The following is a 21,403-nucleotide window of genomic DNA, read 5'->3' as shown; positions in this document are numbered from 1 at the left end:
AAAAATGCAACAGTTTTTAACAAGTTCTTTATTCAAAAATACAAAAAACAAACAAAAAAAACTCCCTCGAAGTAGATCCAACGTCCATCACAATGAACGCTGGCTGCTGACCCAAACCCCCGATCCCCAAAAAATAACAAGAGATCAGCACCCGTCGAAGGCTCCCACCAAATGACAGCTCTGCTGCCTCCTGCCGCTAAATAAACTAAGGGGTGGAGCCACCCAGTGATGTCAACAACCGTGACATGCTGAGTTGATGATGTCACTAGGGAACGGCGCCACACAGTGACATCACCGAATGACCTCACCCTTTAGTTTATTTAGTTGTTGGAGGCGAGGGAGCTGTCATTCAGTGGGAGTCTGTCGGGTGCGGAACACTTTTTTTTTTTTTGGTCTGCGGCCGGTGTTTATCGTGATTGAAGCTGGATCTAGACCAGGGGACAATTTTTTTGCTTTGTATTTTTATTAAAGAACTTATCAAAAACTGCCTCCTGTGTTTACACTACACATTTTTGGTGAATGAGTAGGGGTACTATGTACCCCATACTTATTCACATAGAGCAGTGGTGGGCAACCTGCTGCTCTCCAGCTGTTGTGGAACTACATTTCCCATAAGGCATTGCAAAGACTGGAAGTTATTAGCATGACTCTACAGGTCCCAGGAGACATTGCAAAACCGAGTTACAGCTATGACTTGCAGAGGCATGATGGAACTTGTAGTCCTGCAACATCTAGAGAGCCACAGGTTGTCCACCCCTGACACCCCCACAGGTTGTCCACCCCCTTTGTTAAAGATCGCTTTCAGATTCTGATAAGCTCCTGGCCGCAGACCCCCACAACCACCAGCCAGGGTTGTGGGGAACAGGCTGTTATCTTCATCAACATGAGGCTATGGTGCTTTGTGTGTGTGTGTGTGGGGGGGGGGCAGAGCTTCTCCTGAAGCACCCCCCATGTTGAAGGAATATGGCCTGATATAGTTGAGAGAGGAGCGCTCGCTCGTCTCCCCCTTTCTTGGCCCGCCAGGCTGCATGCTAAGAGTCTGGTGTGGATTTTGTGTGTGGGAAAAGGGGAGCTGGGTACAGCCCATGCCTCATCAGTTGTTAAGGATGCAGCAGCTGCCTGTTCCTTAGCAACCATGTTGGTGCCTGTCGATTCCTTAACTTTCGCACACCCGGACCACTACTCATTTACTGCATTTATTCCATTTTGTGAATTGACTTTAACTCCTGTTTTATGTGGTATTTACCAAGCGTTTTTGCCCTATGTGGTAAATACCACAGAAAACAGTAGTGAAGTGACATTTTCAGGACTGCAAACACCTAAATACCGTATGCTATGTGCTTTTGTGAATGGAGCCTGTGAGGTATCTTGCCTTGCGATAAGATACCACTTTGTGAATGGAGCCTGTGAGGTATCTTGCCTTGCGATAAGATACCACTTTGTGAATGGAGCCTGTGAGGTATCTTGCCTTGCGATAAGATACCACTTTGTGAATGGAGCCTGTGAGGTATCTTGCCTTGCGATAAGATACCACTTTGTGAATGGAGCCAGTGAGGTATCTTGCCTTGCGATAAGATACCACTTTGTGAATGGAGCCTGTGAGGTATCTTGCCTTGCGATAAGATACCACTTTGTGAATGGCCTGCTTGCACTCTGTACAGCACTGAGTATGGGGGGGGTTGAAAGGGCAGCAAGTTGGGCGTGGACTCCAGTCTCAGCTCTGACACGCGGTGCAGGCGGGACGGATAAAAACTTCTCGGACTGCAAATAAACAGAGCGGCGCCACTAGGTCACTTCCGGGGGGAGGAGCGCCGCAGGCTGCGTTAAGCGTGAGGGAGTACGGGCTGTTATTTGCGGTAACGTCAAGGAAAGTTATGGCGGAAGAGGGCTGAGGAGAACAACACGGAGGTGAGGGGAGTAGGAAGGCGACGAGCTGAGGACAAGTGTTGCAAAGAGTCTGAGTGACCCGGGAAAGGTGGTGACGCAGGTGGAGGGGGAGGCTATTAGAGGTGACGGGACTGCATAGCTGGCAGGGATGAAAGCGGACCTGTCATTAGGAAGGTGACTTCTTCCTGTGTCCCCCATGTGTGAGCTCCTCACCTGATCACTGTACCAGGAGGGTGAAGTGGCCTGTCATGGCTGCTTTCTAACATTCTCCTCCAGCTGTACATCTGGAAGAGTTCCATTCATCCAGGAAGTCAGAGAAGGGTCAGGGGTGATCGGTCACATGCTTGGTTTGGAGAAGTGTTGAATCCAGAGGGTCACAATGACCCCATTTGGTTGTTATGTAGAAGGGGACAGCCCGTCCCATGGAGCTCTCATAGCAGAGATTGCTGGCTGAATCTCCATGAATCACAAACTGCAGCAGAACACACAATACGCTTTCGGGTGCCTTTTTTCTTTAATGTCACCCCAAATGTGATGCAATTCTGCCACGATCCAGGTGTGTGAACATTTTGGGAGACTATTGCCCATAGGGCAGCCCATGAAGTAAATGCTGCCAGAATCGCAAGCAGAGGCTCTTGTTCTCGCTGTGTGAATGCAGCCTTCGGGTGTAGAAGGATACAGGAACCCCAGAATGATAGAAAAGCTACACCTGAGTGTGGTTCTGTCATCGTAAATACAGGGTTTGGACAAAAATATGGAAGAGCAAAATCGTTAACGAGTAAGGTGTTTGGCTACCTTTTGGCATCCAAAACCGCCTGATTTCTTCTGGGATTTGACAATCATAAGTCTTTGATGGTGGATAATGGAATCTGATACCGCTCTTCATGGAAAAATTGCTGCATTTCACATAGAGATGCCGGAGGCAGAAACCGTGCCCGAACCTTGTTCTCCACAATTGGCTATAGTGGCTCTATGATATTGACGTCTGCAACTACGGCACCCAGAGAGGGTGCAAGACATCATCTGCATGCTCCTCAAACCACGGTTTGACAACAGCTGTGTGAAACTGAGCACTATCATCTTGGTAAATGGCGCTGTTTTCGGGGAAACAATGTATACACCATGGGGTGCACATTATCAGCCAGAATGTGTACATAGTTGCTGGCGGTGATTCTCCCTTTCAAGGTGAGGATGGGGCCTGCAGAATTCCAAGATATGGCTGCTCAAACCATGATTGCGCTACCACCATGCTTTACCGTTGCCACAAGACAGCCCTGGTCGTAAGCTTGGGATGGTGTTTGCCACACGTAAACACGGCTGGTAGTTGGGAACAGTGTGAACCTTGATTCATTGGACCATATTAGAGTCTTCCATTAATCGATGGTCCATGATTTATGGATGTTGCACCACTCTCTCCTCTTCTGAGCATTAATGTCGGTCACTTGTGGTTTGACATTTGCAGCTTGCCCATTAATGTTTTGCTGATGGAGTTCTTTCCAAACAGGTTTTGTGGACACGGGCATTGGAAGACTGAAATTGAACTCTGCAGTCACTTTTTTTTTAATCCTGCGCAGTGTCCTCTTCTCTTTCGGTCAGTTTACCATGTGGACCGTGCTTATGCTTATCAGATGACATTTTCCTGGAAACTATATGCTGTCATAACCTTTTGACACTGCACCTCCCGACACCACCAATAAATTGGCAACTTGAGGCACCAGCTAAGCAGGCACCATAATTTACCCTCTTTGAAGCTCAGTAAGCTCTGACATGACTCCGTATTACTAGCAGCGCACGCAGTGAATGACAAAAGTGAGGCTTCCCACTTGTTAGCTAGGTGTGTCATCACACAGCAGAAGCAAAAGAACATTGCATCACTTCCGCTTTAAATGTGAAATATGTCACTTTCACACCTGCAAAACATGCAATGTTTACGTATTTTTGTCCTGGAATGCATTCCTGAAATTCCAGCCATTTAATTGGCCTGATTGCCCTATAAAGCAGAGCTCAGATGGAGAGGGAGGAGCCATACCAGGAGCTAATGCGCTAAGGAGCGTGCTGACAGAAGGAGGGGTGAGAGAGATGATCTCAGTTTTCTGCTGCTTCTCCTTTCACTGTCCAGTCATGTGCCAAGAAAGGACAGAATTTGTAAGGTCCTGTTTAAAGGGGCCATAAAAATAGTTGAATCGCAATCTAGCCTTCCCGTGCCAAATTACCAATCACAAGTTAACAACGCCAATGGCCTTACTGGTTCATATTTACTGCTGTGCACTGCTGCAAAAATTAGACCAAAGGTCATGTTCTGTGGACATTAGCACCACCAAGTGTAATCTCTTCAAGTAACTGGGGCTGCAGTGCAACTGCTCTGCAACCACATGTAATGCACGTGTTTGCGGTGCAGCTCTACATTTTTTTTCAAGAGTTAAAACATGCAGTGAGGAGGCGTCCTTTTGAGCTGCACATTTAATACCTTTTGAAAACTGATCCAACGCAGATTGTTTTCCAGAGGTAGCGGCAATGTTGGTTACATTTTGTAAGTGCGTTTTTTTAAGCTTTAACTGTGCCCTGCCAAACAAGGCTGTGCTGTGTGACAGAGCTGTGCAAATCTCAAGACTGGACAGAAATACAAATCCTGTGGCAGGCAAACCACTCCCTTGTATGTATATTATCTGCGTATTTAGCAGTTTGCCAGCACTTCAGTTTTATTGCCCAATTCCAACCAGACTTTTTTTCTTAGTTTTGGCTGCTGTAGGGAAGAGTTTTTTTTTTTTTTTTTGCCCGATTCGGGAGCTTTTCCTTCATTTTTGTGCTGCTAACACTCAGAATAAATGGGGGTTTGAACGTTCCCTAGGCAACAGACTCTGTCAGAAATTCTAACCCTTTCTTCTTAAAATTTGGTTTAGTTTTTGTCTGTGTCCTTGTTGGTGAGGTGTACCATCACTTCATGTCTTTCCACTTCCAGCTGTTGCATTAAAGTGGAGCTCCAGTCAAAAACTGTAGCTGCTGACTTTTACAAAACACTCACTCACCTGTCCCTCAATCCGACGTTCTCACAGCAGCATTCACTGCCCATCCTGTGTCCCTGGCATCTTCAGTGTGAGCGCCTGGCTGTAACAGTTTGTGACTGATTCCGTAGTTTTCTGGGACCTGTCACGTGTCCCAGAAGACCGTGGGGAAGGAGGGTGGGGGGGCAACTTCTGCTTCCAGTCACCTAGGCCAGGGGTAGGCAACCTGCGGCTCTCTAGCTGTTGTGGAACTACATTTCCCATGAGGCATTGCAACATTACAAAACTGACAGTTACTGCTATGACTTGCAGAGGCATGATGGAACTTGTAGTCCTTCAACAGCTGGAGAGCCGCAGGTTGCCTAGGCGACTGCAGCAGAAGTGGGAGGGGGTACCTGTCAAATTTGGGTATCCCCTGCTCCCATAAGGTGCCAATTCACAAACTGGGAGCTGGACACTAGGCGTTAAAGTGAAACTTTCCCCTTTTGGGTAGAGCTCCACTTTAAGTTAGTTGTAACTGTTTGGTTTGGATAATGTTACAGGATTCATAGGTCTCATGAAACTTATCGATTGTCTTTCACAGACAGGATAATGAGCACCTGTCGCTGGTGCACACCTGGAGGTTCTGTCGCTGCAGAACTGCTAAAGAGCTATGCTGTCAAAGGATTACAAAATGAGGATTTTATTAGTGCCAATGATGACCTCAACTACTGCATGGAATGTGTGGTGGAATACCATAAAGCCAGAGATGAAGTTCCACAGCTTCACAAGGTAGACATCAGTTTGAAAGAAAATGTGAATACCTCATGAAAATAACATAAATTATTGGGCTCCTATGATCCAAAATAGGTGAATGTCATTATAACATCTTTGACATAGTTACATAGTTAGCCTGGCTAAAAAAAAGACAAGTCATCCAGTTCAACCATTAGAAAAAAAAAAGAGGCAATCGGATATTGCCAGCTTTACCTATAAATTTTAGTATCCAGTTATATTCTGTGTATCTAAGAAAGAATCCAGGCCTTTTTCAAGTTGCACTTTTATCTTAAGATTGGCAAAGGTGCTGATTTCAGGTGAGAACGTTCATTATTTGAGTTTAGGTAGAAGAGGGGACACAGGAGGTGTGATACTTGGTGACTAAGCTTATCTTCAGTGTTGGACACCATAGATGGGGAACACTTTTTAGTTAATTTTCTAAGGCAGTTCACCGCCCCCTTGTAGTTTAACTTGGGTTGGGGGGGGGGAATGTTAAGCACTGAGGATATAATTCATGTTAGTGGAGTTGCTAGTGTCAGAGGCTTCATGTGTGACAAGCAAAAAGGCATTGAAAGGGGTGTAAAGAACAGTGGAGGTGGCAGAAAAAAAAAATCTGTTTAAATGTCTGGAAATATAAGGGACAAAGATTTGTGTTTGAGCAGGGGGGCTGAAAAGAGGAAAGACATCAGAGATCAGGGACAATAATGCATCTTAACAGAGAGGCAACAAGTGTTATAATAGGGTAAGAGCAGATCAAGTAGAGACCACTGATGGATTGGATAGAAGGCATTGAAGAACCGGGATGGTGGAGCAGGATAAGGAGCGTTGAAGCACAATGAAAGCTGTGATAATTAAGCAGGATGAGATAGAAAGTTGCAGGAATCAATGATCTTGGAGCAGGATTGGAAAAAGCAGAGCATGAATCTGTGACACTCGAGTAGGATGGGAGGGGGAGATGTTGGATATTAGTGATGGCAGAATGGAATGCACGTAAATCGGTCACAGCAGAATGGGGTATAAGGAATGGCAGAAGAAATTTCAGAATTGGATTTGATAGAGTGGGATGTAAGGGGACCGATAAATATCAGTAGTGGTAGGGTTGGGAAATCATGTAGCAGGGATTGGTAATAGCAGAGTGCGAGTATTAGGATATTAGCCGGGATTAAAGGACAAAGAATGGGTCATGAAGTAAGGAAGCTTGAATCTGTTAAAATGGACCAGGATTAGAAGGTAGGTTACAGGGATCAGTGACTACAGAACATGGTTGGAAAGGAGACAGCGAGGATCAGTGATGGCAAAACCCAACTAAAAAGCAGACAGTGTGGATCAGTGAGGCAGGATGGGAGAGGAGGCAGCTGAGATCATTGTCAATGGGATGAGAGAGGATGCAGCAGAGATCAGTGACTGCAGAGCAGGATGAGAGAGAAAGCAGGGACTATTGATAACAGCAGAACAAGATGGGAGAAGAGGCAATGAGGGAAAAACAGGAATGGGGGGAGCAGGGATTGGTGATGGCAGAATGAGATGGGAGAGGAGGCAGTGGAGGTCAAAATCAGTAGAGCATGATGGTAGAAGAAGCAGGGGTTAGTGATGCCAGTGAGGATCAGTTATGGTAAAACGGGGAGGAAGAGGAGGCAGGGAGCTCAATAATGGCAGAACAGTGACTGCAGAACAGAATGGGATATTAAGCAGCAGATATCTGCAACAGCAAGATGGGACAGGAGGCAGTGGGAATAAGTCAGTGTAGTAGGGTTTTAGGGGGGAGAGCAGGAGGAAATCCGTGACAGTGGAACAGAGTTAACAAAAGTAAACAAAATACAGTGTGGTGCTTTCAAAATACATAGTGACAATTATGTGAAAAATCATAATGTGAGACCTACCAAATCATAAAAATCTGACATGCTATATTATGTGTCACCTAAATGTGCATCCAATTATAGTTTGTGAAATCCGCATACCCCAATTTGAAACTGGATTAGAACATAGCATGCATGTAAAAATATATATCGCTGTGAAGTAAACCACTCTGTGCACTTCAATCAAAACAGACAATATAAAAAATCCCAGGACAGGGAAAAAGCAACAAAGATTTGTGATGGTACAACAGTGTGAGAGAGGTGACAGCGGAGATGAGTGACAGCAGAACAGGATAGGAGAAGTGGAAGTATGGATCAGAGATGGCCAAACAAGGTGGGAGAGGTGGCAGTGTGGTTAATGAATGCGGAACAGGTGTACAGCAGAGATCGATGAGGGTGGAGCAAGATGGGAGAGAGGCTGAAAAAATTTAGTACTGTAGAGCAGAGGGAGGACAACTGATGAAAGAACAGGCTGTAAGGATAACTGTAAGTATCCTTGTTGGAGTGGACTGTGAGAAGATGCTACAGGGATTGGTTATAGTAGAGTGAGATTACACTATCAGAGAATTATGGGATGTGAGGCAAAGTAGCAATAATATGCTAGTGGACCAGGATTTGGGAGGGGGACAGCAAGGATCAGATTTAGCAGAACTGCATTGGAGAAAAGGCAGTAGGGTTTATTGATGGCAGGATAGAATGGAAGAGGAGTCATTGACTGCAACACGGAATAGCAGAGGAAGCAGGGGGCATCCGCCAAGGCAGGATAGTAAGGGAGAGGAAGCAGCAGAGATTAATGATGGCTGGGCAGGATGAGGGAGAAGGTGGTGGTGATCTGCAGTGGTAGAACAGGATAGGAGGGGAGGCAGCAGGGATCGGTGGTGGAAAAACCAGATGAGATAGAAAGCATTGTGGTCAGTGACGTCAAATCGGGGTTGGAGATGAGTCGGTGGAGATCAGTGATCACAGAACCGAATGGGAGAGAAGGTAGCAGGGATTGTGATGGCAAAATAAGATGGGAGAGGAGGCAGAAGAAATTGGTTACAGTGCAGCATAATTGGAGAGTAAGAGGACCAATAATGAAAGAATGGGATTTAGACGACTAGTAAATTTCACTAGTTTTGGAGCAGATTGTAAGGCGATGCAGCAGGGTTTGGTTATAGTGGAGTGAAATATTACGTACTTTAGCAGGAATCGGAGAATGTGACGTAGAGTAAGGCAGCTTTAGTCTGGTGAAGTGGACCAGGATTGGCAAGGAGGCAGCGGATATCAGTAATGTCAGAACAGGGTAAGAGAGGAGGTAGCTCTGATCCATGCCTGCAGAAAATGATGGGAGAGAAGACAGTAGGTGGGAGAGGAAGCAGGGGTGATTAGTGACAGTAGTGCAGGATGTGATAGGAAGCAACAAGGATTTTGATGGCAAAACAGAATGGAAGAGATGAGTTAATGACAGGGGATGAGTCAGATGACAGTGGAGCAGAGTTGGTGAGGAGCAGGATCAGTAATGACAGAATAGGATCAGTAAGAATCTGCAGTGGTGGAGCTGATTGTGAGAAGATGAAGCAGGGCTTGGTTATATGGAGTGAGATCTTTCTATCAGAGATAGAAAGTCATTAGAATGAGATACAGTGGACCAAGACTGGGGAGGAGGCAGAAAGGATCAGTGATGTCAGAACAGGATGGGAGAGGAGGCAGTGGAGATTAATGACGGCAAAAAAGGAAGGAAGAGGAGGCAACAGGGATCGGTGACAGCAGGAATGGATTGGAGTGGAAGTCACAGAGACAATTGGCAGCAAAACGGAGATCGGTGATGACAAAACAGGATCAAATAGGAGGGAGTGGGGGTTAGCAATGGCAGAACAGGATGGGAGAGGCAGCAGAGTGGTTAATGAATGCAAAACAGGATTAAAAAGGAGGCTGTGGGGATTAACAATGGCAGAGCAGGCTGTGAAAGGATGCAGAGTGATTGTCAGTGGCAGAACAAAATGGAATAGGAGGCAGTTGGGATCATTGATGGTGAAACAGGACAGGTGGCAGCTGTGTTCTTTGATGGAGGATGGGACAGAAGGCAGTAGGGATTGGTGATGAGAGATGAGGATGGGAGAGGAAGCAGCAGAGCCCAGTTACAGTGGAGAAGTAAATATTTGATCCCCTGCAGATTTTGGAAGTTTGCCCACATACAAAGAAACGAAGAGTCTATAATTTTATCATAGGTGTATTTTAAATGATAGAGCCAGAATATCAACCAAAAATGCAGACAAAAAAAGCATGTTACAAATGTTCTAAATTGAGTTGCAGTTCAGTGAGTAAAATAAGGATTTGATCCCTTACCAACCGACAATTCTGGCTCCCACAGACTGGCTATGTGCTCATGTAGTACACAGATTAGTCCTGTCAATTTAGGAAGGTGCTCCTAACAACAACTTATGTTTATAAAAGACACCTGTCCACAGAATCTTTCTCCCATTCAAACCTCACTACCATGGGCAAGACCAAAGAGCTGTCAAATGATGTCAGGGACAAGATTGTAGAGCTGCACAAAGCTGGAATTGGTTACAAGACCATTAGCAAGAAGCTTGGTGAGAAGGAAACTGTTGGAGCGCTTATTTGCAAATGGAAGAAATACAAAATATCCATCAATCACCCTTGGTCTGGAGCGCCATGCAAAATTTTGCCTCATGGGATAAGGATGTTCATAAGAAAAGTGAGAGATCAGCCCAAAACTGCAAGGAAGGAGCTTGCGAATGTTTTCAAGACAAACAAACCATTGGTAACACAATACATCGCCATGGATTGAAATCCTGCAGTGCCCGCAAGGTCTCTCTCCTATAGCAAGCACATGTACAGGCCAGTCTGAAGATTGCCAATGAACATTAAATGATTCAGAGAATGATTGGGAGAAAGTGCTGTAGTCAGATGAGACCAAGATTGAGTGCTTTGGCATTAACTCCACTTGCCGTGTTTGGAGGAAGAAAAATGCTGACTATGACCCTAAGAACCCCATCCCTACAGGAGATAGAAACATGCTTTGGGGCTGTTTCTCTGCCAATGATACAGGCCGACTTTGCCAAATTGAGGGGCCAATAGATGGGGTCATATATTGTAAAATTTTGGATGAGAACCTTCTTCCCTCTGCCAGAACACTGAAGATGGGTCATGGATGGGTCTTCCATCATGACAATGATCTAAAACATACCACCAAGACAACAAAGGAGTGGCTCGAGAAAAGCACATTAAGGTCACGGTGTGGCCTAGCCAATTTCAAGATTCAAGAATTATGGAGGGAGCTGAAACTTCGAGTTGCCAAGCAACAGCCAAGAAACCTTAAGGCTATGGAGAATATCTATAGAGTGGATCAAAATCCCTGCTGAGGTGTGTTCAAACCTGGTAACCAACCACAAGAAATGTCTTCCCTTGTGCTTGCCAACAAGGGTTTCTCCACCAAGTACTAAGCCATGTTTTGCTTGGGGATGAACTGCTCATTTTACTCACTGCAACTCCATTTACAACATTTGTTGCATGTGTTTTTTTGTTTTATTTTGGTTGTGGGTTTTTTTTTTTTTTTCCTGGATTCGTGGTTGATATTCTGTCTCTGTCACTAAAAATACACCTATGATAAAAATTATAGACCCTTCATTTCTTTAAGTGGGCAAACTTACAAAATCTGCAGGGAATCAAATTATTTATTTTCCCCACTGTATGGTAGTGGAAGCAGTTGGGTTCCAAATTGGCAAAACCGGATAGGAGAGAATGCAGTGGAAATCTGTGGCAGCAGGACAAGAGAGAGGAGGCAGCAAGAATCAACGGGTACAGTACGGGAGAGGAAGCAGCAAGGATCAGTGATGGCAAAACAGGATTGGAGAGAAGGAAAAACGCAAGAAAAAGGCTCCATAGTGCTGTCTATTAACATATATTTATTAAAAGATGTAATACAAAACACTCGCAATAAAATTGACATGTAGATAAATACTCTAGTCCCTGGAGTCGCTTTCCATCTGTGTTGGTCCCCCTGCAGCCTGGGATCCACAGCCAAAGTACTCTGGGCGGGCGCCGGGTAGTGTAGTGACATCACAGCTTTTCCCATCGAATGTGTTGCATCCTGATTGGATTTTTCTCAGAGGTCCAATCGGGATGCAATGTATCATGTATGAATAGCTGTGATCTCGCCACTCAAATTTTTTTAAATTTTTGAATGTACAGTATGTTCTAATCCAACTTTAGATTGGGGTATGCTGATTTCACAATCCGTAACTGGATAAACATTTATGTGATGTATTCTATTGCATGTCATAGTAATTTTGTGTTATTGTCTGTTTCACTTGATATATATTTTTTTAACACAATTGTTATACTTTTTGCAGGCCATAAATGGTTCGTTTGTGGGCCAAAAAATTAAACCTCGGTCGTTCTGTTGCCACCAATGATTGCGAAAATCGGCCGTTTTTTGCAAATTTTGCCAGCATGAGCGATAACAGAAATGAGGAGGAACCGCGAAAATCTGCCGATGACATTGCCCCACTAACGGTGCAAAAATTGGCCGATTTGTTTCGGGCGAAAAATCATCCGATAAACGAACAGTCTATGGCCTGCATTTAGTTATGTTTTTTGAAAGTGTCACACTGGGGTAGATTTATTAAAACTGGTGCAGCGGTGCATGATATCCAATTAGCGTCTAACTTCAGCTCGTTCAATTAAGCTTTGCCAATAAAACCTGGAAGTTGGTTTTATATGTGGATCTGCACTCTCCAGTATTAGTAAGTAACCCTCACTGTTTTTTGTTTTTTACTGTGGTAGTGTGTGAAACACATTTTGGTGCTAACAACTTGAATAAGGGCTGTTCATTAGGTGGCAGCGTAGGGTTATTATTGGTTTATTTTTTTGTGGAGCAGAGTTGGAGGGGGGAGGACCAGTAATGATCGAATGGGATGTAAGGTGACCAATAACGATAATTGGCGGTGGAGTGGATTCTGAGAAGGTAAAGCAGGGGTATAGTGTAGTGAGATCTCTATTTCAATATTTGTGTTGTGGTTCAGCAAGAAAAAAAAAAAGACCTGCTCACATGTCGCCCACCCAGGGGTCAGATATTTGAGTAGGGTTACAAAAGCCAGTGCAAGAGTATATATGCATTGTAGCCAATTCTAGGCAACTCTGAGCCATAGGGCTGGTAAATAGTAGCAAACAATAGAAATGAACTGTTACCGCAGGGTAGGGTCATCATGACCTAAAGTGGGTCCCCTCCAAGGGGGTTACCCCCAGCTCACTAACAAAAATTCAAAAGATAAATAGAAAAGAAGAGGGAAGGTAGGAAAGGTTGGGAGATTGTAAGAAAAAGGGCTTTTTGGACTTGGAAGTGCCGCAGGTAGCAATCATAGGTGACTGGAGCAAGCTGGGTGCAACATGGGAACTCATAGGATAGTGTGTGAATCATTTTTAAGATGCTAGACATTTGCTCGTCAAGCATCGGAGCAGTTATCCGTGTCCATACTCCCTGGAAGGCATCCCCTGAGGACGTAGTGATATATTTCATGGGATAGAAGAGATCAGAGATCCAAGAATGGGTTGTGAAGTGTACCAGATTCTATTACAGTGGACCAAGATTAGAGTGGTGGCTGCAGGTATTGGTTTTGTCATAACAAGATGGGGGAGGAGGCAGGTGTTGATCGGTGATGGCTGGACAGTAGAACAACTGTTTGGTTTGACTATAGTGCGCTTATACATGGGGTAGCGGGAATCAGAGATGATAGAATGGGATGTGAGGTAAGGCAGCTTGAATCGGTGTAACAGGATTAGAGAGGAGGAGCAGGTATCAGTGATGTCAGAACAGAATAGGAGGGGAGGTACTGGGGATCAGTGATGACAGGACTGAAGAGGAAGCAATGGAAGTCATTGAGGGCAGAATAGGATCAGAGAGGAGGGAGTGAGGATCAGAGAGATGGCAGCATGGTCACTGTGTGCAGAGCAGGACAAGATGGAAGAGGAGGCAGCTGTGATCCTTGACAGTGGAACAGGATGAGAGAGGAAGCCGAGAGTATTGGCGACAACAGATTACCATGGTTGAAAAGGGTTCAGTGATGTTAGAACAAGAGTAGAGAAGAGGCAGCAGGGATCAGAAGTATCAAAAGAGAATGGAAGAGAAGGCAGCAAAGATAAGAGGGAGCAGACAGTGGGGATCAGTTATAGAAGACCAGGATAGGAGAGGAAGCTTCAAGGTTCAGCGACAGCAAAATAGGATAGAACAGGAGGGAGCAGAGATTGGTGATGGGAGAAAAGTCAGTCAGGTTTAAAATCGGCAAAACGGGATGGGAGAGGTGGCAACAAGGACTATTTTTGGAAGTATAGGAGAGGAGGCAGCAGGGTTCAGTGAAGACAAAACAGGGTGAGAGGAAGCCAAGGAAATCGGTGATGGCAGAACAGGATCAGAGAGGATGGAGCTGGGATCAGTGACATCAGAACAGGATGGGGAGGCACCAGCATGGTCAGTTTTGTGTAGAGTCACAGGATTGAAGAGGAGGCAGTGGGGACTTCTGAAGGCAAAACAAGATGGGGGGGGGGGGGGGGGGGGAGAGAGGCAATATGACTGTAGACCAGTATTTAAGAGGAGGCAGGTGGGGTTATTGATAGCAGAACAGGCTGGGAGAGGAGGCAACTATGATCATCAACAGTGGGACAGGAGGCAGTGGAGATTGGTGACAATAGACCATCTTGGTAAAGAAGGTATCAGGGTTCAATGATGGTACAATAGATAGAGAGGAGATGGTGGGGATCAGAACTGGCAGCAAAAGATGGGAGATAAGGCAGCAAGGGTTAGAGACAGGAGGCAGCAGGTATCTGCAATGGCAAAACAGGATAGGAGAGGGAGCCTTGAGGATCAGTGATGGCAAAACAAGATTGGGAAGGAGGGAGCAGGGAACAGTGATGGCAAAATGGGATGTGCAGGAGGTGGATATCAGCAATGTCAGAACAAGATGAGAGAGGAAGTAGTGCAGATTTTGTGCCCGCAGAAAACAATGGGAGAGGAGACAGGTGGGAGAGGAAGCAGTGGTGATTAGTGACAGCAGTGCAGGATAGAATAATGGAATAGGAAGCAAGAATTGTGATGGCAAAACAGGATGGAAGAGGAGGAAGAGATGAGTCATGGCAGAGGAGCCAGATGAAAGTGGAGCAGAGTTGGTGAGGAGCAGGACCAGTGATGACAGAATTGAACATGTAAAAATCTACAGTCGCGGAGCTGATTGTGAGAAGATGCAGCAGGGTTTGGTTATAGTGGAATGGGAATATTTATTTTGGTGATAAAAGAATGGAGTTTGAGATAAGGCCATTAGAATCTGTTACAGTGGACCAGCATTGGGGAGGGGGCAGCAAGGTTCAGCAATGTCAAAACAGGGTGGAAGAGGAGGCAGTGGGGATCAGCAACAGTAAGACCCAATATGAAAGGATGAGGAGAGGTTGCTGCAGGGATCAGTGACAGCAGTACCGGATTGAAAAGGCAGCCATGGTGATCAATGGCAGCAAAACAGGATGGGAGAGGAAGCAGTCTGGCTCCACAATGGAAGAACAGGATGGGAGAGGCAGCAGGGTGGTTAATGAATACAAAACGGGATTAAAGAGGTGGCTGTGGAGATTAACAATGGCAGAGCAGGATGCAAAAGTATGCAGAGGGGATTGTTCATGGCAGAACAAAATGGGAGAGAACACAGGTGGTGATGGTGAAATGGGACAGGACAGGTGGCAGCTGTGATCTTTGATGAAGGGTGGGATAGAAGACCGTGGGGATTGGTGATGAGAGATGAGGATGGGAGATGAGACAGCAGAGCCCAGTGATGGTAGAAGAGATAATTGGGTTCTAAATTGGCAGAATAGGATAGTAGAGAATGAATTGAAAATCAATGACAGCAGGACAAGAGGGAGGAGTCAGCAGGAATCAGTAGGTGCAGAATGGTATGGGAGGAAGTGGCAAGGATCAGTGATGGCAAAACAGGATAGGAGAGAAGCGAGCAGGGATCAATGGTGGCAGAATTAGATGGGAGAAAAGACCGCGATTATTGGTAATGACAGAGCAAGATGTGAGAGGAGGCAGATGGTATAATTTATGGTGGAAATGGATGGGAGAGGAGGCAGTGTGATTCGGTGATAGCAGAACAGAATGGGAAATAAGGCAGTGGGGTTCAGTGATGACCAGACAGGATGGGCAAGTAATCAGTGAGGCTTAGTAACTGCAACACAGGATGGGAGAGGATAAAGAGGGGATCAGTGATGGCAGGACATAATGGGTGAGGAGGCAGTAGAGATCAATGACGAAAAAAGGAGTGGGAGATGAGGCAATGGAGATCAACAATGACATAACAGTATGAGATATGAGACACCCAGGGATCAGCAATGGCAGAATAGTTGGAAGAGGAGGCAGTGAGGATCGGTAGAGGCAGAACAAGAAGGGAGGGGAAGCAGTTAGACAATGGACAGCAGAAAAGCATAGTAGGGAAGCAGTGAACATTGGTGGCAAGACAGGGTGGGAAACGAGGCAGCAGGGATCAGAAAAGGTATTGGTGATCATGTAAGGTAGCGTATGAGGAGGCAGAAATATCTGAAAATATGGAGTTCTACAAGAGTAGGCAGGAAGAATCTGTCACAGTCGAGTATAATTTGAGAGGAGACGGTTGGGACCACTTCCTATGTGGTTTGGACTCTGCATGAATGCATATTATAAAAAGTGTGCACGCACAGTTAACTCACAATATTGCAGTAATCTGAGCAATGACTGATTGCACCAAAAGTTTGAGATATATATTTTCTGCTGTTGCTATATCTTTGTTAATTTTATCAGTCTCTGTGGACCTTGGAGACATCGCGGCTTATTGCGCAGATGGAAAATGCAATGCGGGAAGAGATTGAGGAGGATGATGAGCTCTACTTAATTGAAGAAGATGGAGAGAAACCACTTCATGGCTACAGTGGCTGCAGTTTTGAGAGCAATGTCCGGGTACCACTATTGGAGATTCTCAAGTTTCCATATTTGCTTCTTGACAAACGTGTTGGTAAGTACTATTCCAGAAATAATTATAAACATTGGGAATGCATCTGGGCCAATGGAATGCAAAGAACTTCTACCAACTAGATATACTTGATAGCCTGAAAAAGAGAATAAAGCAAAAATTATCAGTGGCTCAAATGAACAAGCATGCTTGCATATTAATTTGTCAGCTGCCCTCCTAAGCATCCACCTGAGCACAGATCCGAATGGTTGTATCGGGGAGTGAACTTTCCTCAGTCTTCTCCCTCTCGGCCTCCTGAAGGCAGTAGTTGCGCTCCCAGTGGGATCGTGGACCATGCCACCCACACTGTGAAAGTGATAGTCATTGGATCACTTCCACTGTACAGCCGGGAGCTGGGTATAGCTTGTGCTTGAACCTTACTCTTTGGGCATACTGTGTACATCGAAAGAGCTGAAGTTAAATAGAATAGAGTAAGCAATAATTGGAGGGACACATTTATGTATGATAATGTGTAACTGCTGTTTTCTTTCTTTCCCACTTTAGTGGGGGGAAAAAATTATTCTAAGAAATTAAAAACAATGTATAAAATTGCGAAACAAGTCATATTTTGATTGAATGTTATTAAAAATGTTCTTTCCCTTTTTCAATCTGCAGTATTTTAGTTGTCTGTAAAATGGCTACCTGGAGGTGTTCTGTACAAAGATGGCTTATAGAACACCCCTAGAAATGTAATTTCCTGCTTATGTGATTGTCCCAGAAGTCTGCACTAAGATACAAGTCAGATTTTGGGCATCCCTTGCAACAAAAATATAATTTTTGGTGCGACACTCCCAAAGGGTAAGCGTGTCTGAAGGGATGTGGACCCTGTCACTTTCCTTATTGGAGCCGAGCAGGTGCAGAAGCTGAGTGATAATTCTGACACCACTCCCATACAGATTCACTCTGCACATGGACACAGATGAGCAACTATTTCTTCAAAATATCAAGAGGTAGGAATCTCTAACAGAATTTTTGGTAAAATCCTTGCAGTGTACTTAATCACCCAGAGGGGAATGTTTATTCTTTTTTTTTTTTTTTTTTTTTTTTTTTTCAACAAAAATGGAGTTAAGGTCATTCAGTGATTAAACAGGTGTTTTTCTGCAGCTGTTTCCTCCTAAGATTCAACCAGCTGAACAGCATTCTAAAGCTTTACTGTGTTCTATATTTATTTTTTTGGCTTCAAAGCTTTTACTATTTTCTCAGGTTTTTGGATTTGTAGCGTAGCATTAGTTTTTCAAAATAATTGGATAATAATTGAAGTTAAAGAATCTTACCCCAACACTTCATATTCCTGATATGTGCCTGTTGAACCATGTGCTTATTTTAAAATGTATCCTGTTCTTTGTATTGGTTCCATTGTGTGAAATACCTGGTGGTTCCTGCCAGTCCCCTTGCTTTCCGATTTCAAGCTGACCATGTTAGGTATGAGAGCACATCCTTCTCAGTTTTCTGGCTGTGCTGGGAGAACAGCCTGTCTGTCCTCCAATGTTTAGACTTGTGCTGACATGCCCCCCTGCGCAGCCATTTTCTGAGAAAATCGGTGTATTGCTGTTTCTCCACCCCCAACTCTTTAAGTTGTGCAGTCCCCCTATGCAGCTGAGAACAGCGCTTGTGATCATTTTTAAAAGCAAAAGGGGAAACAAACATAATTTATCTTGTATTTTTGTATAAAATATATATATAATATTTTTGTAGATTTCCCCCCCCTGTATGTTTACTGTAGAAACACTACTACCAGTGTTTTTCTATCCAGCCTTTATTTTAGGCTAAAAAACAAAAACAAAAAAAAAACACTAGTGTATAAAGGGCACTGCAGAAAGTAGCATTCACTACTTGGCCCTTTATATAAGAATGGTTGTAGATAAGTGGGTAATGGAGGTGTTGGTTGGTTGTTCTAGTACATTGGGGGTACTTATGTAAAACAAAACGTGATTCAGTTTATCTCCCAGCAAACTATATATACACTTTCTATATTTTGTTGCAAAAGATCTTTGCACCTTTAATATTTCCCTAACCACTTCAAGAGCAGACAGTTTCACCCACTTTCTGCCCAGGCCATTTTTCTGATGTTAACACTGTCGTACTTTGACAATTAGCCATGCAGCACTGTACCCAAATAAATTTTAGAATTTGAGACCACATCCTGTTCTTGGTATTTTAACCACTAACCTACAGGGCACTTATACCCCCTTCCTGCCCAGGCCAATTTCCAGCTTTCAGCGCTGTCACACTTTGAATGACAATTGCGCAGTCATGCAACACTGTACCCATATGAAATTGTTATCATTTTTTTGAGACAGAGCTTTCTTTTGGTGGTATTTACTCACCTCTGGGAATTTTATTTTTTCTTAAACCAAAAATCACTGAAAATTTTGGAAAAAAAAGTTTTTTTCTTAGTTTGTTATACAACTTTGTAAATATGTGATTTTTCTCCACTGATGTGCGCTAATGAGGCTGCACTGATAGACACTGATAGGTGGCACTGATGGGCACTGATGAGGTGGCACTGGTAGGTTGCACTGATTGGCATTGATGGGTGACCTTGAAAGGCAGCTCATATGGGCACTGATATGTGGCATTGATGTGCACTGGTATGCACTGATATGTGGCATTGATGGGCACTGGCACGTGGCACTGATGAGCACTGCACAGGTGGCACTGCTGGGGCCACACTGATCTTCAGGGCACACTGATCATCAGTGCCCTGATGATCAGTGTACATGTCCCCTCTGCGGAAAGCCGATTACCGGCTCTCCTCTGTCAGCGTGACAGCTCGAGAGGAGAGAAATGCCGATAACCGGCATTTCCGTGTTTTACATGTGATCAGCTGTGATTGGACACAGCTGATCACATGACCGAGCCGACATCTTTGGCTCTTTCTGTGATCCGCTGTGTCCAAGGGACACAGCGCACCGGCAATCGCCATGCTGCGCGCTCCCTGAGCCGCGCATGCACAGTGAGAACCACCTTGCGCCCGTCCTTGTACTAAAGGGCGGGCGGAAGGTGGTTAAAGTGATAGTAAAGTCACAATGTTGGTATGTGTGTATATGTGTGTCTGTCTATCTATCCTTCTTTTTTTTTTTTTTTTTTTTTCTTTTTCCGTGTATTTACCAAAACATATTCAAGTTATAGTTTATATAATGGCTATGGGCTGTAAGTGCGCACACTCAGGTTTAGTTTGAGGGTATGTACATCCAAATTGGAGGAAGAGTTTAGGAATTACAGCACTTAAGAGTAGCCACCCCCCCTTTTTCATGGGACCAAAAGTAATTGGACAATTGAATATAATCATAAATAAAAGACTGGGTTTCCTCCTTTCTGATGCTTTGCCAGGATTTAACTGCAGCTGTCTTCAGTTGTTTTTTTTTTTTTTTTTTTTTTATGGGCCCTTCTGCCTTTTAAGGGCTCGTTCACACTTGGCTGTTTTACCAACGCTTGCCAAACGCCCCTATAGCGTTTGGCAAGCGTTTGGTCCGGCGTTTGCGGAGCGGTAAAAACGCTTCCCAAACACCTCTCTGTCGCCTGCACACAACGCTAGTGTGAACGTAGCCTTAGTTTTCCCTCCAGCAAGTGAAATGCATACTCAATTGGGTTGAGATCAGGTGATTTGACTCGGCCATTGCAGAATATTCCACTTCTTTTCCTTCAAAAGCTCCTGGGTTGCTTTTGTAGTGTGTTTTGGATCATTATCCATCTGTACTGTGACGGTCCATCCAATCAACTTTGCTGCATTTAGCTGAATCTGGGCTGACAGTATATCTCTAAACACTGCAGAATTCATCCGGCTGTCTGTCTTTTGTCACATCATCAATAAACACCAATGATGCAGTGCCACTGGAAGTTATGCGTGTCCATGCCATCACACTGCCTCCACCATGTTTTACAGATGACGTTTTGTGCTTTGGATCATGAGCATTTTTTTTTTCTTCTTCCCATCATTCTGGTACAGATTAAACTTGGTTTCATCCGTCCAAAGAATGCTTTTCCAGATCTGGTCTGGCTTTTTTAGATTTTTTTTTTGGGCAATTCGGACTTCATCCAAGATGGCTGCCGCAATACTTACAGTAATGTCTGACTTCACTCACTGACACGTTTCATTATCATGACTTTATCAGAGGATACTTTGATAAAGTTGTGATGACGAAACATGTCAGCAAGTGACATCAGACGTTACCAGAAGTATTTCGGCGGCCATCTTGGATGAGGTCCAAACTGCCCTGAGGCTATAGTGACCCATTAAGCAGATTTTAAAACTGCATATACTTTGCATTGATGTAAGCGCTTTTAATAAAGTTTCACAATACTTGTAAGACGGTTTTGCACGATGATACTGTACTTTCTGGGTATTCTCATCGCTGATTTGGAGCATTAGTTGCAAGAGCCTGGAGTGATTATTGGTTCTGAGTCAAACTTGCATTACCTGTTTTCTGGTAAGGTATATCGGTTGACAGGGGCCTTATTAGTCGGTGGAGGATATTGACCACTTTTTGAAGTTTGGGGTGGCACCAGTTCACATCACAGGAATATTAGCTGCCCTTGTGGGGGCAGCAGAGTCCGGGAGCACTTTGATTGATTTAGCCTACACTACCTGTTGATTCATTAAGGTACATGGATTGACAGGAGGCACACCGGCGTGATTGCACTGTATGGTCACTATTCATAGTGTGACGTGGTACATACTGTGTATGAGGAGTGTGGAGCATTAAGTTATTGATTATTCTGGTTAGGGATGGTATTTATCAAATACCATCCCTAATCATCGGGGACAATGGATTGTTGTTCACACGCACCTGTTACACTTGCATTTAAGGATAATGCACTATGTTAAGTTTTTTTTATTTTATTTCGAGGTATTTTGAATAGAAGAGGATGTATT

At 44.4% G+C, this 21,403-nt stretch overlaps 1 protein-coding gene across 1 annotated transcript in view; it reads left to right on the top strand.

Annotated features, from left to right (window-relative positions):
• The first annotated feature begins 1,793 nt into the window (after positions 1 to 1,793).
• SETX (senataxin) overlaps positions 1,794 to 21,403 on the top strand; it is a 256,689-nt gene continuing 237,079 nt past the window's right edge. Inside the window, exons 1-3 of the mRNA XM_089675124.1 lie at positions 1,794 to 1,908; positions 5,473 to 5,660; positions 16,320 to 16,530. Of these exons, the coding sequence (XP_089531250.1) occupies positions 5,481 to 5,660; positions 16,320 to 16,530 (391 nt within the window). The 5' untranslated portion in view covers positions 1,794 to 1,908; positions 5,473 to 5,480. The remainder of the gene's footprint in view (positions 1,909 to 5,472; positions 5,661 to 16,319; positions 16,531 to 21,403) is intronic.

This window comes from Staurois parvus, unplaced genomic scaffold, assembly GCF_062004578.1.
Source record: "Staurois parvus isolate SC_StPar_1 unplaced genomic scaffold, SC_StPar_1.0 ptg000154l, whole genome shotgun sequence".
Classification (NCBI taxonomy): domain Eukaryota; kingdom Metazoa; phylum Chordata; class Amphibia; order Anura; family Ranidae; genus Staurois; species Staurois parvus.
This window is presented reverse-complemented; position numbering and strand designations above follow the sequence as displayed.